General features: G+C 36.9%; 1 protein-coding gene across 1 annotated transcript in view; it reads left to right on the top strand.

Moving 5' to 3' along the window:
• Positions 1–16,001, top strand: part of cdh15 (cadherin 15, type 1, M-cadherin (myotubule)) — a 33,813-nt gene that overhangs the window by 4,693 nt on the left and 13,119 nt on the right. Inside the window, exons 2-5 of the mRNA XM_084404028.1 lie at positions 6,224–6,355; positions 9,470–9,625; positions 10,990–11,134; positions 15,182–15,363. Of these exons, the coding sequence (XP_084260154.1) occupies positions 6,224–6,355; positions 9,470–9,625; positions 10,990–11,134; positions 15,182–15,363 (615 nt within the window). The remainder of the gene's footprint in view (positions 1–6,223; positions 6,356–9,469; positions 9,626–10,989; positions 11,135–15,181; positions 15,364–16,001) is intronic.

Below are 16,001 nucleotides of genomic sequence, written 5' to 3'. Positions count from 1 at the left end.
GAAGGTAAAAGTCTCCATTTAATTTAATCTCACTTTCTCTCTCTGTATGCGGAGAGTTAGTGATGCCGAGTATAAAAAGCTCATATTAAACAGCAACTTAATAAAAGAACCGAGGATGTACAGACACTCCTAACTGAGGTGAAGAAGTGCATTAGCAGACTCATAAAAGCTCTATGGGTAAATGATAAGAGAAGTAGCCGAATGTGCAGCTCTGTTAAAGACATCAGGAGACCTCCAGTAAATCCCACCCAGAACACAACACAACACGACACACTCATTTCAGTCTCAAATATCCAATCCCACACGAGTAGTATTCTGTTAAAAGGTATTATATCAGTATTAGGGCTGTCTTGTGATTATTATTATTTTTTAATCTAATTAATCACATGATTACTTAACTGAATTAATCGCACATCAATCAATCTTGGCTCGATGTGCAATTAATTCAGAAAGATCAGGCTAATTATTGTGTTAGATGAGAAAAGCTTTAGAAATAAATATTTTGATTCAACATAGAATGTATTACACATTGGGCCCTATATTAACAATCTAAGCGCATGGTCTGAAGCGCAAGTTCCCTCAGCGCGTGTCCGAATCCACTTTTCCTAGTTTAACGACGGGAATGGTCGGCGCTCCAGGCGCATGGTCTAAAAGGGTCATCTCTATTCTCTTAATGAGTAATGGGTGTGTTTTGAGATTTACGGGCGTTAAACCAATCAGAGTCTCATCTCCCATTCCCTTTAAATGCCAGTTGCGCTCGCGCCATGGCAGATTCGCTATTTACATGACGGAATTTGATAGTGGAAAGACCGAACGCATCTCAGAGCGCAAACGGATCTGCTCGTGCGCGAGGTAAAAGTGTGCAAGCAGATCATCTACGGGACAAGCCGGATTCACCATATCTTTATGCACACAATAATAATCTTTTACATTGTAATCCTTTTAATTTCAATATTTGGCATGTGTGTGTGTGCTGCTGTGCATCCCTGTGTGTTTAATAAACAGAGTGTCTGCGCGTTGTGGACCCGCCTATAGGCGCACATTACTAACGTGCTCATTAAATAAATAAAAATAACCAGGGTTTAGACCAGTGTTCAGTTGGTCAATGGCTCAGTCTATTTCTGTTCCTCAAAATAGCAACGCTCCAACAATGCACCAGAACACACCTCGTTTTCAGACCAGCAGCCCATGAGCGCACAAATGAGCGCAAATGCATTTGCTATTTAAACAACGTGGAGCTGGACGTAAAAAATGAAAACTGCGTCGGGCTGAAACTAGCAAAAAACACTTGCGGCGCGGGTGTAAGATAGGGCCCATAAACTTTTAAGGCTATAATATGGCCATACATTTAAAAAAATAAATAATCCAGACGCTGTTTAATGCAGCTCACAGGTGACATGAATATGAATGAAAAATTTAATAATACTCTATATGAAACTAAAACTGCCAGTAGGTGACAAGTCTGGGTCTTAATGAGCGAGTCATTGAATCATTCATTCAACTAATTCATTCGGCTGATTCATTCTGGAACGAGGCAAGTGACCTTTTTTATGAATGAGTCACTGAATCGATGACTCACTAGATTCGTTAAAAAACACGGATTCATTCAGTAATGAAGTTCATTCATGCTGTCCCGATGAAGCCTTGATTCCGGCTCCAGCTGCATTATAACACTCGTATAGTGTGTGTGTGTGTGTGTGTGTGTCTTGACAGTTACAAATAAAGCTACAATAAGCTCATGGAGTGAATTTGTCAATCATCTTGATGGATGATGCAGAGGAAACGCTGACCAATGGGACAGTTGTACTCACATGTGACTTGTGTGGACACATTTTGGTACGCTTTGAAAGGTTGCCTTGTGAAAGCGAACCGAACCAAGAAGAGAATGCAACAATGTCCCTGTTTCAGAACAAAACAAACGATCTATAGATGTGAAAACGCCCTAAGACTTTCTCATAGGTACATCGGTCTAATCTGAATCAGAAAAGTAACACTGATTACCCCTCGGTTCACTGTTTGTTGGTCAAACTAGTTCTTAAGACAGTCTTGCCACATGCAGTTGGCCTTGGAATACCAGAGTAAACACTTTAGACAGAGTGTAATGTAGTACTACACTCGCAGAAGAGAGAATCCGGGCGGCTCTAAGATTAGTGTCTCTAACAGGGTCTGAGCATTCCTGTAATGTCCAGCATTCTGCATCAGGAAACACTTCCACCGAAGCACGAGGACTATCTCAGCCACTGCTGCTATTTAGGATTCTTATATGGTGATGAATTATTATTACATTCTTAAAGGGGTGGTTGAACATGATTTCACTTTTCTAACTTTAGTGAGTGTGTAATGTTGCTGTTTGAGCATAAACAACATCTGCAAAGTTACGACGCTCAAAGTTCAGAGCAAAGGGAGATATTTGCTTTTACAGAAATCACTTTTTAAGGACTACAACAAACGGCTGGTAGAGACTACACCACATTCCTCCCGGGTTAGTGACATCACCAACCCTAGAATTTACATAAACCCCGCCCCCTGAACACGATTTATACATTATCATGACAGAATATGCTAATTAATGACTAGAAGATAACTACACATAAGCTTCATAAATTCATCAACTAACATTCAGAAATGTCCTGTTGCTTCTACATGTTGTCACTTCTTCTTGAGTCTCTCCATCTTTCTGACTCCGGTTTGAACATAAAAGGCTAAAAGGTTTAGAAATTTTCAGTGCATGTGTGTGTGAGTGCAAGCTCTTGAAGCTCCGCCCTCTGTGCCGGGAGCAGCAGCTCATTTGCATTTAAAGGGACACACACAGAACAGTGACTATTTTAACATGCTATATAAAAATATCTGTGGGGTATTTTGAGCTAAAACTTCACACACACACTCTAAGACATATTTTACATCTTGTGAAAAGGGCATTATACCACCCCTTTAAATGGGGTGGTTTCTAAAGGCCCGTTCACATCAAGGAAGATGAATATAGTGATAAAGATATAGTTCTAAAAATCATTCTAAATATAAAAGAATAGAAGAGTCTACAACACAATCTTCCCAGAGAAACGATATCGTTGGAGTCACTCTAGAATAATTTTTTCCATCGGATGAACGCTAAAAACATGAATATGAATGAAAAATGAAATTATACTCCGTATGAAACTAAAACTGCCAGTAGGTGGCGGCAAGTCTCTGTCTTTAGAGTGAGTCATTGAATCATTCACTCAACCAATTCGTTCAAACGGCTGATTCATTAAGGAACGAGGCAAGTGTCTTTATGAATGACTCACTGATTCGATGACTCACTCGATTCGTTCAGTCATGAAACACGGCTGTGTGTCGCTCAGAGACACACGACAGTTCTGCTGTGGCTTTGTTTACAACGACATTGAGCAAAAACAGACAATATTGTGTCTAAAATGTAATGCAATATTAACTTCTGGTTTATTGAACTGTTTAAAATTGTTTTATCACATACAAAAAATAGCACTCTAGCGCTCTGGTGATATTGCTAAACTATATCATATGATATAAATATAAGACAAAACCCTGTATGGGGCTTTTTATTACCCTCATATCTTGAATTTTAGTGGCATTTTAATCGCATTTTAATAGGCTTCATCATGCAGTCAGTCGTTGCCCTGCATCATGTTCGTCACTTTACTGAATGTAATGGAAGATGACGTATGGGCGTCGTATGTTTTAGCTCATTATTTTTTCCATAATTAATCGCACCAAATGAATGTGTTAAATCGACAGCCCTAGTACATATACATATATAGACTATAGAAAATTATTATATTGTTGGAATCGCTTTCAGAACGATTTTCTTCCAGCTGATGAACGATAAAAACATTGACAGCCAATCAGAATCATTGCTGGTGTGGACGCTAATATAGTTATCATTATAGTTATTGTTTTTGGTTGTGAACGGGCCTTTAGACTTTTTGTCCCCAAGTTTGTCTTTATTGAGTACTTTATTTTAGAACTGCAACATAATATATGTTTTTTTTAAAAACAAGGTTGCTGCTAAAAGTTTAATCTTTTAAATAATTCAGTGAAACCAAATACCTTTGTGAAAAAGAAGTACACTTTACAATACTTTTAAAAAGAGTACTTATTAATATATTAAGACTTATTACAGAAATAATATACTTGCATGCAAACTGAATGTAATGTTTTCTGACAATTGATCATGTTAACTGTAATTAAATTAAATTCTATTATAGTTTTAATGTCTAATAAATGCAATTAGTTGAACTTAAGTGTGCTTTTTTTTTACCCACCTAAGCAGGACTTAAGTACATCTTTATCATAATATAAATATAATTACTTATATTGTCTTTGAAATGTGGTTCAAGTGTACAGCCGGTAAACTAAAATATACTTTAATGTAATTTCTAGTGAAACTTGTACATCTTGTATTTAAATATATTTGTAATTAAATCTCAAGTACACTACAAGTCCTTGTAGTTTCATAAATCAGTCTTGGTCCACGGTGAGAATGTTTCATTGTGTCGGTGTGTGTGTGAGAATTCTGTCACCAGGGGTGGAATTTTGTCACTAAAGCACGTTTAGCAGCTGACCTCTGACCTCTGACCTCTGTCAGGTGCAGTAAACCAGAACGTGTTTCAGAGCGACAGCCGACAGACCATGAGTGGAGAGAACTGAGCCTGTTTCCCCACTGAACAGCTGCATGAGTGTGTGTGTGTGTGTGTATGTGTGCCCTTGTTTATATTACATTGTGGGGACCAAATGTCCCCATAAGAATAGTAAAACCTGAGATCACCTACATTGTGGGGACCAGCCAGCGGTCCCCACTTTTCAAAAGGCTTATAAATCACACAGGATGAGTTGTTTTGAGAAAGTAAAAATGCAGAATGTTTCCTGTGATGGGCAGGTTTAGGGGTAGGGTTAGTGTAAGGGGACAGAATATACAGTTTGTACGGTATAAAAACCATTACGTCTATGGAGAGTCCCCACAAAGATAGTGAACCAGACATGTGTGTGTGTGTGTGTGTGTGTGTGTGTGTGTGTGTGTGTGTGTGTGTGTGTGTATGTATGTGTGAGTCTGTGAGTGAGTGAGTGTGTGTGTGTGTGTGTGTGTGTGTGTGTGTGTGTGTGTGTGTGTGTGTGTGTGTGTGTGTGTGTGTGTGTGTGTGTGTGTGTGTGTAAGTGATCAAAATGACAAAATTCAATAGCAAGTTCTTGACACATTTCTTTTACACATTTTCACATTCTGTAAGTTTAAATTGAAACATAACAATAATAAAAAAAGAAGCTTAAAAATAAAGGGCATCACAAACATAATTCATTTAGTAGAGATACGGTTCTTTGGGCTTTTCGATTTTTTTAAAATACTTTACAGAATCGAAATAAAATTTAAAGGCTGTTTTAAAATGAGCAAAATTGGGTTTTGAGTTACTCCATTTAGTTTGATGAATATAACATTTTCCTGTCGTCGTACTTCTGCGGGGCATATTTGGCGTGTGTGTGTGTGTGTGAGATGCCCTCTGGTGTTCAGATGGAGCATCATTTACTGCCGATCACAGAGCCGTGCTTCACTGACATGCTGCGCATAAAATAATCGCAGCCTTTGCCAAATCGCGTGCGGTTTCATTGCGATTAATCGTGCAGCCCTATAGGTGCGTAGTGTTTTTTTACTAAGTGACATCGCCATCTACTGGCCTGACAGCAGAAGACATCGTTTTTAGTTGTTTTTATGGATTCATTTGAAGAGGTATCGTTTGCTGTCGTCTGAACGTGAAAAATGCGAAGGCAAAAATGTTCCGTTTTTAGTACATCGTTGTCGTGTGAAAACATACCCTTTGAAATCTGTTTTGAGGTCCCCAAAGTGCTGTTGACAGGTAAATGAACGGTCAAAATGCACCAGTTTTCTGTGTTTAGTTGAATTAAGATTACACTAAGATTATATGGGCACACAAACTCGTGAAACATGTGTGTTACAACTAGTTTTCCATGTTTAGTTGAAAACGGTGTTGTGTTAACAGCCCCTGTAGACTGTGTGTGTGTGTGTGTGTGTGTGTGTGTGTCGCTGAAGAGCCTCCAGAGTCTGATCCCTGTGTGTGTGTGTGTGTGTGTGTGTGTGTGTGTGTGTGTGTGTGTGTATGTGTGTGTATGTGTGTGTGTGTGTGTGTTTGTGTGTGTGTGTGTGTGTGTGTCGCTGAAGAGCCTCCAGAGTCTGATCACTGTGTGTGTTTTGTTACAGGTGAAGTCGAGCGATCTGAACCCATGGAGACTCAGGAGCGCTGGTCCACTGGTCAGGGTGAAGAGGGACTGGGTCATCCCACCCATCCGAGTCTCAGAGAACGGCAAACAGCTCCCTGAAGATCTGGTCCAGGTAAACCAGCAACCCGCATTAGTTCCTCACTGTAGACCTGAAAAACACACTTCACAAGTTCATGCTAATTGATATTGAAGCTTGTTTCCACTACAGAATAAAAAATAAGGCAATTGCATCTTTTTTTCTCACAATTCTGACTTTTTTTTCTCACAATTGCGAGTTTACAATTGAATTGCGTGATATAAAGTCAGAACTGCGTGATATAAAGTCGCAATTGCATGTTATGAAGTCAGAATTGCGAGATATAAAGTCAGAATTGGGAGATATAAAGTCAGAATGGGAGACATAAAGTCAGAATTGGGAGATATAAAGTCAGAATTGCGAGATATAAAGTCAGAATTGCGAGATATAAAGTCAGAATTGGGAGATATAAAGTCAGAATTGCGAGATATAAAGTCAGAATTGGGAGATATAAAGTCAGAATTGCGAGATATAAAGTCAGAATGGGAGATATAAAGTCAGAATTGCGTGATATAAAGTCAGAATAGCGTGATATAAAGTCAGAATTGCGTGATATAAAGTCAGAATTGTGAGATATAAAGTCAGAATAGCGTGATATAAAGTCAGAATTGGGAGATATAAAGTCAGAATGGGAGATATAAAGTCAGAATTGGGAGATATAACGTCAGAATTGCGAGATATAAAGTCAGAATTGGGAGATATAAAGTCAGAATGGGAGATATAAAGTCAGAATTGGGAGATATAAAGTCAGAATTGCGAGATATAAAGTCAGAATAGCGTGATATAAAGTCAGAATTGCGAGATATAAAGTCAGAATTGCGTGATATAAAGTCAGAATTGCGAGATATAAAGTCAGAATTGCGTGATATAAAGTCAGAATTGTGAGATATAAAGTCAGAATTGCGAGATATAAAGTCAGAATTGCGTGATATAAAGTCAGAATTGTGAGATATAAAGTCAGAATTGCGTGATATAAAGTCAGAATTGCGTGATATAAAGTCAGAATTGGGAGATATAAAGTCAGAATTGGGAGATATAAAGTCAGAATTGCGAGATATAAAGTCAGAATTGGGAGATATAAAGTCAGAATTGGGAGATATAAAGTCAGAATTGGGAGATATAAAGTCAGAATTGCGAGATATAAAGTCAGAATTGTGTGATATAAAGTCAGAATTGGGAGACATAAAGTCAGAATTGGGAGATATAAAGTCAGAATTGTGAGATATAAAGTCAGAATTGGGAGATATAAAGTCAGAATTGCGAGATATAAAGTCAGAATTGCGAGATATAAAGTCAGAATTGCGAGATATAAAGTCAGAATTGCGAGATATAAAGTCAGAATAGCGTGATATAAAGTCAGAATTGGGAGATATAAAGTCAGAATTGCGAGATATAAAGTCAGAATTGTGAGATATAAAGTCAGAATTGCGAGATATAAAGTCAGAATTGTGAGATATAAAGTCAGAATTGCGAGATATAAAGTCAGAATTGTGAGATATAAAGTCAGAATTGTGAGATATAAAGTCAGAATTGTGAGATATAAAGTCAGAATAGCGTGATATAAAGTCAGAATTGGGAGATATAAAGTCAGAATTGCGAGATATAAAGTCAGAATTGTGAGATATAAAGTCAGAATTGCGAGATATAAAGTCAGAATTGTGAGATATAAAGTCAGAATTGCGAGATATAAAGTCAGAATTGTGAGATATAAAGTCAGAATTGTGAGATATAAAGTCAGAATTGTGAGATATAAAGTCAGAATTGTGAGATATAAAGTCAGAATTGTGAGATAAAGTCAGAATTGTGAGATATAAAGTCAGAATTGCGAGATATAAAGTCAGAATTGTGATATATAAAGTCAGAATTGTGAGATATGAAGTCAGAATTGTGAGATATAAAGTCAGAATTGCGAGATATAAAGTCGCAATTGCGAGATATAAAGTCAGAATTGCGAGATATAAAGTCAGAATTGCGAGATATAAAGTCAGAATTGCGAGATATAAAGTCAGAATTGTGAGATATAAAGTCAGAATTGCGAGATATAAAGTCAGAATTGTGAGATATAAAGTCAGAATTGCGAGATATAAAGTCAGAATTGTGATATATAAAGTCAGAATTGTGAGATATGAAGTCAGAATTGTGAGATATAAAGTCAGAATTGCGAGATATAAAGTCGCAATTGCGAGATATAAAGTCAGAATTGTGAGATATAAAGTCAGAATTGTGAGATATAAAGTCAGAATTGTGAGATATAAAGTCAGAATTGCGAGATATAAAGTCAGAATTGTGAGATATAAAGTCAGAATTGTGAGATATAAAGTCAGAATTGCGAGATATAAAGTCAGAATTGTGAGATATAAAGTCAGAATTGCGAGATATAAAGTCAGAATTGTGATATATAAAGTCAGAATTGTGAGATATGAAGTCAGAATTGTGAGATATAAAGTCAGAATTGCGAGATATAAAGTCGCAATTGCGAGATATAAAGTCAGAATTGCGAGATATAAAGTCGCAATTGCGAGATATAAAGTCAGAATTGCGAGATATAAAGTCAGAATTGCGAGATATAAAGTCAGAATTGTGTGATATAAAGTCAGAATTGCGAGATATAAAGTCAGAATTGCGAGATATAAAGTCAGAATTGCGAGATATAAAGTCAGAATTTCGTGATTTTATATTGAGAGTTGAAAGTTTTTATCTTGCAAATTTTGACTTTATATCTATGAATTGTGAGATAAAAAGTCGCAATTATCTTTAAAAATGTTTTACTCTGTGGCGGAAACAAGCTTCCATAAATTGAATGTCAATGTCTTTTTGAAAATATAACTATCCAGTGATGTAGTTTGTACTTTTATGAGAGTCATATTATAATGGCATAGAACAATGGGGTTTTCAAATAAATAAAAATCTGAATTAGATTGACAGCATCAACAGACACACTACATACAACAAAACGTTGGAACACAGTATAATCTATATAACTGAATTGATATAGATGCTATTAAATGTAGTTCTTAAATGCACCATTGCTCCATTTTAAAACTGCATTCACATAAACACATGGTAGTCTAAATACCTCAATACCTGTAAGTCTCAACAGACAGACCGTGTACCATACGGCTTCAACATGTTCCATGTCCACTCTTGCAGATTAAATCAGACAAGGTTTTCACCGGAGAGGTGATATACAAGCTGGAGGGACCCGGGGTTGACCAGGACCCCAAAGGCCTCTTCGAAATTGATGATAAAACAGGATGGATCAAGAGCAAAATGCCCCTGGACAGGGAAAAGCACAAGAGTTTTAAGGTAAACATGTTTGTTTGAAACAACACACACACTCAGTTTACAACACTCAAACAACTGATGTACACTAGGCTTATCAACTTTTCTTTTAAAGGGGTCATTAGGGATGTACGATATATCGACCACCATATCGGTATCGGCCGATATATGTTTATTTTTAATGTTGTCGTTATCGGCCTGATAAGAACATTTGGCTGATATATAAAAGCTCATAAATAATGGATTATTTCCTTCAGCTGAGACACTTCAGATGTGCACTGTTCAACATGATGGGTTTTATTTGTTTGAAATATGATTGAAATCACTTCTAAAGGAAAATACAGTAAAGTGCAACAAGTCTGTCATATTGGCTGAATAAAATTATAATGAGATCATTATGATTGTGTGTTTGGGACATTGCTTTTAATGGTGAGACTTTTGTTTTTGTAATCAGACTCTAAAAATGATATAAAATTTGGATTTAGAGATTTATCGGCCAATATATCGGTTATCGGCTTTCAGATATAAAGAATTATCGGTTATCGGTATCGGCCAAAATGTTTATATGGGTGCATCCCTAGAAAACATTTTCATCTAAAAGTCACATTTTTATTGCCTGTGTGTGAACAGCTTGTAACAAAACTTAAAAAACAAGACCATCCCCGACTCGGGACGTTTTTCCTGGGAAAATCCAAAGGATGTGACGTTTACACACGTTATGTTCAGGATAATGCCCAAAGAGCTGTTCTGTACTGTAATGTCCATGTGTCATGCAAAGAAAAGGGATTCACTCCAACTACAATCTCACACAGTCAGACCTTTATCATCTATAGTCTCAGATATACTTTATAATCAAACTATCATAACAGTGTAAATAATGACCTCATGATGAATCTCAGGGCTGGTTCAAACATCCACATCTCTATGATCAGATGCTTTCTGAACTGCTGATTTCTCACCGCTGTTTTTATTTTATTGTGTTCATTTTGTTATTGAGAGGAAAGCAAATATTTACATATTCGTCTATTCTAAACGTTGCTCGGGATGTTCGCTACCAGTCTATCACTGCAAAGGTATTTCCAATTTCTTTTTACTTCTAAGCAAAGAAGGAAAATAACTCTTTGAATCACGTTCAGTCTCGTACGTAATGCGAGCGTGAGAAATAACCCGAGGCTGCAGTTCACCTTACAGCCACCGGTGTCGCTAATAACAAGGGTTTCTGAATTCTACATGGAGCCCCTTTACATTTTTCATAATCCTGATACAGTTTTTTTCCCCAGATTTAAATGAGATTACAGATTTACAGTGTGGTCTCAGACGTACTGTATCTCACTTGATGAATCATGTGATATCTCTGAATAACTCTATATATGTGTTAATATCCTCAGCTCAAAGCCTTTGCTCTCTCACCAAGCGGAGAGCGACTGGAAAGTCCCACAACCATTGAGATCTACGTTCTCGATCAGAACGACCACAGGCCTGAGTTCACCCAGAAGGAGTTCATTGGCACCGTCCCCGAGTTCTCTGATCCAGGTAACGTGTACAATAAATATTTTGATTAATATTTTATGGGGGAAAAAAAACTCAATGCAATGAATAGTTCACACAAAAATGACCTTTAACCATGTAGGATTTTTATTCTCAAATCAAGTTATTTAGCACAATGCCTAGGCTGTTCATTTCCATGTTCTTCTTTCATGAAAAAATCTTGTTCACACTTCAGCATACTTAAAAAAAAGAGAGTATTTATAATGGAAATAATATGCTTTGAAAGAATATACTTCATTGCAGTGTTCAGACTTATTTAAAATTATATGAAAATGTATTAAAGGAGTCATAATGTTGTGTTACCTTGGATACCCAAATGCTCTATTATAGTATTTTAGGCACTTCTAAAAAAGAAAAGTGGAAAAAAAATCAACACAGAGCCCCTCAGACCCTTATTTCTAAAGGCATTATTGTCTCGCGAGATCTGATGCGATGTTTTGGCTGTCGTGGACGGTCATTATAATAATGCAAATGAGGGGCGCGTTGATTGGTTGCAGGAAGGAGGGGGGTTGACACCGCAGCTAACTGAAAGCTATTTTCAAACTGCATGTTTTGCATGAGTTTGGCTAATAATGTTTAGTGGTATATTGTTTTCATACTTGCATTTAAACAGTTTTAGCCACTGAGCATGGACTCCTGTACCGTCACTACTGTAGCTGCTAGTGTAAAACAAAGTCGAAAGATGTGGCTAGCATTCGTAGAGTCCATTCCCCGTGTTTACCTCGAAGGTAACGTTACATACAATAGCCGCATTAGCAGTTAGCTGCTATTTGTTAACCACAGTAGAGCAATAAAAACACAGTCTTACCTTTTCAATTTCTGGCAAGTCCCTGATGGTTGGGATGGCACCTTTTCCCAAACGGAGCTTCGAGGCCAAGTTCGCCTGATACTGCCCCAAATTTGTAAAAGATTCCGGTGTAAAATGTTTAGCACACACACCTAACGATACGCCACTTGAAAGAGTTGTTGGGACAGCGTCATTAAAAATGAATTTCATCCACTGTTCCCTGATAGTTTCGTCCGTTTTTGGTAGATAAAACACATTTGCATGTTGTTTGTGGCAGTCACCCACAGAGCATCTCAGGTGTGCACTCGATTTCTCCATCTTTCTCGAGTCGACTAAACTGAATCTGAGGGGGAGAGGGGCGGGCTTCCCGCGGCATAGGTTTGCGGTGTCCATATTTGGTATATCCTCCCCCGTCTTGACGTCAAGAAGGGGAAGAAATCAAAATCTCGTTTTTTCGTGCGCGTGCACGTGGCCTATTTTACAAACCCCGAGGTAAACAAACGCTTCACTTTTAAATATCGGCTTCCCGGCCAGTGTATAATCATTATGCAATCATAACATACATTGATTCTCGTGGAAAAGTGAAATTTCTACATTATGACTCCTTTAAGGTTTACATTCAAATTCAATGCAATTAGTTGAACTTGAGAGTGTTTTTGACTCACTTAAGTTTTACTTAAGTACTTCTTTATTTGTAATTTCATAATTTCATAATTACTTATATTGTGTCTTAAATAAGGTTACCACAATTATTAAAACAATGATTTAAAATGTACTTTAAAGTTGACATTATTACAAAGTGCACTTTAAAAGTGAACTTAAGTGTGTTAAGAAACAGTCAGGAAAGTCTACTCTCTTTAAGTGCTTTATTTTGCTAATACATTTGCTAGCAGGGCCATAACCATTCAGAAAAATTACATTTACGCATTTTGGCAGATGCTTTTATCCAAAGCGACTTACATTGCATTTCAAGGTATACATTTACATTCTTATCAGGTCTTGCTTTCCCTGGGAATCGAACCCATGACCTTAACATTGCAAGCGCCAACGCTCTACTGTTTGAGCTACAATGTACAAACAGCTTGCAATGTCACAACAATTGAGATACATGTTCACAACACATAGTAACAACTAAAGTGTTGATCTGTTCCTCACACAAAGCTATGGACTATGACACAAGTCATATATATATAATATATAATATAATTTTATAGTACTTGTTTGCCCTTTTTTGGAGCTTGGCAGTCATGGTGACTATTCACTTTCATTGTATGAAAAGAGAAATGTCTGGACAGTCTGTTAAATATGCTTACGTTTGTATTCTATGGAAGAAAAATGTGAGATGATTATTAGAGGATGACATGAATTAGACGCATGAATGGAAGTATCATGGTGTACTGTGACATGGTGCGTGTCGGTCAAAAATGACAGAATTTGTTTTAATTTTTAATAAAATTATTGTACAATGTTGTAGTTTGATAATATTTTTTTATTTAATATTTTGTATTTTAGGGGATTTTATGGTACTAAATTATATTGATGCAGTAGTTATAATCCATTTCTTCACTTTTTGAGCATAGCCCTGAAAATGAAATTTCCAACTTAAACGGTCATAAATCTTGATTGCTTTGTAAAGACAATCTTTTTAAAGACAACTCATGGAGAATTATTGCTGAAGTGAAAAAAGTTTATAAAAGTGAACTTGAAAAAAGTCATAAAATGTTACATTTATTGTTTTGAAAAATGCACAAAAATACCATTTTTTATTTTTATATGTAATATATTTTCCAAAAATATGCTTAACACTAAAACTGTGAGAAAATCAAAGTTGTGATCAAATTTGAGCTTGATATCTCAAAAAATGAGCTTTCAGTGAGAGTGTGTTCAGCTGCAGTACCAAACGCGTCCACTAGAGGAAATCCGTCTCTTTTTTTTTCTTTTTTTTTTTATTTTTTTATATTTGTATAGCGCTTTTCACAATACAGATTGTATCAAAGCAGCTTCACAGTATTAAATTAAAATAATACAACAAGGTTTGTTTCTAGTGGAATTTATTGATAAAATCAAATTAGATATCCCCAGAATATCCCCAACTGAGCAAGCCAAAGGCAACAGTGGCAAGGAACCGAAAAACTCCATCAAGTGACCTAATGGTGTCCTAAAACTCCATCAGGTGACCCAATGGAGAAAAAAAAACCTTGGGAGAACCCAGGCTCAGTCGGGGGCCAGTTCTCCTCTGGCGTTTATTAACTAGAGGCCGGATTGTAATTTGAACTGTAAGATTAAAAATATTATATGAATGCCTGGCTGAAGAGATGCGACTTTAATCTAGTTTTAAACTGGGAGAGCGAGTCTGAGCAACGAACAGTATCAGGAAGGCTATTCCAGAGTTTTGGAGCTAAATGTGAAAATGCTCTCCCTCCTTTGGTGGTTCTGGATATCCTAGGTATGACCAAAAGCCTTGAATTTAGTGATCTTAAAGAGCGCGATGGATTATAGGGCGATAGAAGATCCGTTAAATAGACTGGAGTTAAGCCGTTTAGGGCTTTATAAGTCAGTAGCAATACCTTGTAATTAATACGGAACTTTATAGGTAACCAATGCAGTGATGATAAAATCGGTGTTATATGATCATATTTTCTTGATCTAGTAAGAACTCTAGCGGCGGCATTTTGGACTAGCTGTAACTTGTTAATTGAGGATGCAGGACAACCGGCTAATAAAGCATTACAGTAATCTAGTCTCGAGGTCATGAATGCATGAACTAACTTTTCTGCATCAGAAACTGATAGCATATTACGTAGCTTAGCAATGTTTCTAAGGTGGAAAAAGGCGGTTTTTGTAACATATGAAATATGATTTTTGAAAGACAGGTTGCAATCGAGTATAACACCCAGGTCTTTTACTGTAGAGGATAAAGTAACAGGACATCCTACTATATTAAAGTTGTATTGCGAGAGGTTTTGTGGGCGGTTTTTTGAACCGATAAGTAGTACCTCTGTTTTGTCTGGATTTAATAAAAGAAAAGTTATTCTTTTCCAAATTCTTCTCCCATTCTTTTCCAATGCGCTCTTTTTTGACCACAAACAATACAAGTGTGACAAATATTTTTCAGGACCATTTAACCTTTTCCAATCATGACCATTATTTTTGTTCACACAGCAACTTCCAAAACAAAACGTAAAAACTTTTGGTCAAAACCGACCCCAGAGTGTTAACCTTGTTGTGTGTTTGTCTGTGATCAGGAACGTCAGTGATGCAGGTTACAGCGGTAGATCTGGATGATCCACTGACGGAGAACGCCGCTCTGAGCTTCTCCATCACTACGCAAGAGAGTGCCCCTCCTCACAGCGTTAACAAGACCATGTTCGGCATTAACAACAAAACTGGAGTCATCTACATACGAGATGTGGGACTAGACAGAGATGTGGGTTATTTCTGTCTCTTATGAATGAACAGCATTAGGGGTGTAGCGATGCCCTCATGTCACGATTCGATACATATCACGATACTGAACTCACGATACGATATTATTGCGATACTCCAAGACATATGTTAAAAGGTTAACATATGATTAAAATGTTAAATTTGGTATTACATTGTGTGTGTAAATGAATAGTCTTGGACTTGGTGCTGAAACCCAAAGCACAGGACAATAGAGACACCAGAATAACAATATTCATGATTCTGAAGCTGAAAATACAGGATTATTGTAGACGAATATGCTTGCACTCTTTCACTGACTAGATATATTTAATATAATGTCGGCACTTTTTACTGGTAACAAGACATTTGGCATTATCAGGACCCACAAATATTCCCCCATTGCTTTATTATACATTATATTCAACATTATATATAGCAGTTTAATGTAGTACTGGCACTAAAACTCTGAAAACTAGAATTTTTTCCTCACACTGTAATTTTCATTTTGGGTGACCTATCCATGATACATATTGTTGCATGTTTGTATTGCGATATATTGTGACATGATGTATTGTTCCACCCCTAAACAGCACAGAATCATTTAAAGGAAAGCAGCGTGAACATGAACCCTGTTGTGTT

Source organism: Rutilus rutilus, assembly GCF_951802725.1.
Source record: "Rutilus rutilus genome assembly, chromosome: 3".
Lineage (NCBI taxonomy): Eukaryota > Metazoa > Chordata > Actinopteri > Cypriniformes > Leuciscidae > Rutilus > Rutilus rutilus.
Note: the sequence above shows the minus strand (reverse complement) of the source record. Positions and strands in the feature narration are given on the sequence as shown.